Source organism: Mesoplodon bidens, assembly GCF_964165515.1.
Source record: "Mesoplodon bidens genome assembly, chromosome: 15".
Classification (NCBI taxonomy): Eukaryota; Metazoa; Chordata; class Mammalia; order Artiodactyla; family Ziphiidae; genus Mesoplodon; species Mesoplodon bidens.
This window is the reverse complement of record NC_138171.1, coordinates 64,313,440-64,316,280: the sequence shown is the minus strand read 5'-3', so window position 1 is coordinate 64,316,280 and position 2,841 is coordinate 64,313,440. Positions and strand designations below refer to the sequence as shown.

The window sequence follows — 2,841 nt, the reverse complement described above, 5'->3', positions numbered from 1 at the left end:
TTAAAAAATTAGTCCAGTGGAACCAGCATCATCTAGGACTGGAGGTCGGAAGTTGAGGGTGTAGGGAGTAGGGGCAGATTCTGACTGAGCAACTCTAATGTAGGTTTTATTAACATGACCATGGCTGGAGCTTGGGTTATTGCACCCAAACCCTTTGCGTCTAGGTTTCTGACCTCTGCTTCTCTTTTCTGCATCTGAGTCCAGCCCCATGGGAGAGACAAACCAGTCAAGTAACTCTGAGTTCCTCCTCCTGGGGCTCTCCAGGCAGCCCTAGCAGCAGCAGCTTCTCTTCGTGCTCTTCCTGAGCATGTACCTGGCCACAGTCTTGGGAAACCTGCTTATCCTCTTGGCCATCAGCACAGACTCCTGCTTGCACATCCCCGTGTCCTTCTTCCTCTGCAACCTGTCCTTCGTGGATATCTGCTTCTCCTCCACCACTGTCCCCAAGATGCTGGCCAACCACATACTCAGGAAGCAGACCATCCCCTTCTCTAGGTGTCTCATGCAGATGTATTTTGTTTTCACATTCATGGACATGGACAATTTCCTCTTGGCTGTGATGGACTATGACTGCTTTGTTGCTGTATACCACCCCTTACACTACTAAGCAAAGATGACCCACCAGCTCTGTGCCCTGCTGGTCACTGGATTGTGGGTCATTGCCAACCTGGATATGCTGTAGCATACCCTGCTGATGGCTTGACTCTCATTCTGTGCAGACAGTGCCATCCCCCACTTCTTCTGTGATGTGACCACTCTCCTGAAACTCTCCTCTCTGATACACACCTCAGTGAGGTGATGATTCTAACTGAAGCACGGCCAATAATGAGCACCCCATTTGTTTGTATCCTGGTATCATATATCCTTATCACCTGTGCTGTCCTCAGAATCCAGTCCACAAAGGGAAGATGGAAAGCCTTCTCCACCTGTGCTCCCACCTGGCTATGGTTTTCCTCTTCTATGGCACCATGATATTTCTGTATTTCAACCCTTTATCCTCCCACTCAGCTGAGATAGACATAGCAGCTGCTGCAGTGTTCTCTGTGGTGACTCCCATGCTGAACCCCTTCATCTACAGCCTGAGAAACCAGGACATAAAAGAGGCTCTTGGAAAAGTGGTTGCTATTAATTTTTTCTACCCAGTAATGAAATAGGCTAAGAAAATCATGGAGGGAACTAATTTATAAGAAAATCTTGTTTTTGTTTTTTTGATTATGCAAAAGTTAACATTTGTCTTTTGTAAGAGAATCATCTACTCTCTGTCTTGGGAGAACAAAACTTGATACAGCCTCTTCAGGTTAAAGATTGAAAGAGAGATCCTTGTACCAGATAACTTGACGATTCCAACCGTCAGTGCCCTCCAGGCAAAACCCATTAGGAGCACACCTCTTGTTGAATAAGTTGCATTTATTACTCATGTAACAAGGGAGTTACACACACCATGGGGGGAATAGTGAGGTATCTTAGTAGGAAGGTGCTCAAAAGGACTTATTAAAAGACTTGGGCTTGTATGAGGTGATTTTGGTAAGGATTGGGTCTTTGCTCTGGATTCAAAGATGTCACAAAGTGAGGATAATTTTGGTTCACTATCTTAATATATTTTATCTAGAAGGAGGGCAAACTAGACTGTGGCCAAAGCTGTGATTGGCAAAGAAGTAGCAGTCACTCATATCCACCAGCACAGGGGGAGTTTGGTCATTTTTGTGGCTTGGACAGTGTTCATGTTTTAGTGTTCACATGCTTACAGAGTGGTCTTGTTTTGTCTTACTTTGTAACAGTCACAGAATGGCCTTGTGTGACACTGATATTCTGTGCAACTCTCTGTGTTCATCAAGAAAGCACCAAGCAGGGCTTCCCTGGTGGCGCAGTGGTTGGGAGTCCGCCTGCCGATGCAGGGGACACGGGTTCATGCCCCGGTCCGGGAAGATCCCACATGCCGTGGAGCGGCTAGGCCCGTGAGCCATGGCCACTGAGCCTGCGCGTCCAGAGCCTGTGCTCCACAACGGGAGAGGCCACAACAGTGAGAGGCCCGCGTACCGCAAAAAAAAAAAAAAAAAAGCACCAAGTAAAGTAGCAGGATACAAAATTAATGCACAGAAATCTCTTGCATTCCTATACACCAATGATGAAAAATCTGAAAGAGAAATTAAGGAAACACTCCCATTTACCATTGCAACAAAAAGAATAAAATACCTAGGAATAAACCTACCTAGGGAGACAACAGTCCTGTATGCAGAAAAGTATAAGACACTGATGAAAGAAATTAAAGATGATACCAACAGATGGAGAGATATACCATGTTCTTGGATTGGAAGAATTGACATTGTGAAAATGACTATACTACCCAAAGCAATCTACAGATTCAGTGCAATCCCTATCAAACTACCAATGGCATTTTTCACAGAACTAGAACAAAAAATTTCACAATTTGTATGGAAACACCAAAGACCCTGAATAGCCAAAGCAATCCTGAGAAAGAAAAACGGAGCTGGAAGAATCAGGCTCCCTGACTTCAGGCTATACTACAAAGCTACAGTAATCAAGACAGTATGGTACTGGCACAAAAACAGAAATATAGATCAATGGAACATGATAGAAAGCCCAGAGATAAACCCACGCACCTATGGTCACCTTATTTTTGATAAAGGAGGCAAGAATGTACAATGGAGAAAAGAAAGCCTCTTCAATAAGTGGTGCTGGGAACACTGGACAGCTACAGGTAAAAGAATGAAATTAGAACACTCCCTAACACCATACACAAAAATAAACTCAAAATGGATTAAAGACCTAAATGTAAGACCAGACACTATAAAACTCTTAGAGGAAAACATAGGCAGAACA

At 44.2% G+C, this 2,841-nt stretch overlaps 1 protein-coding gene across 1 annotated transcript; it reads left to right on the top strand.

Annotated features, from left to right (window-relative positions):
* Positions 1-208: 208 nt before the first annotated feature.
* Positions 209-1,159, top strand: OR1F1 (olfactory receptor family 1 subfamily F member 1; the record flags this gene model as incomplete). Its single annotated transcript, XM_081257057.1, is given in 8 exon segments — positions 209-271; positions 275-604; positions 608-679; positions 683-700; positions 704-770; positions 773-928; positions 931-1,125; positions 1,128-1,159. Coding segments are annotated over 8 exon segments (933 nt in total).
* Positions 1,160-2,841: the final 1,682 nt, after the last annotated feature.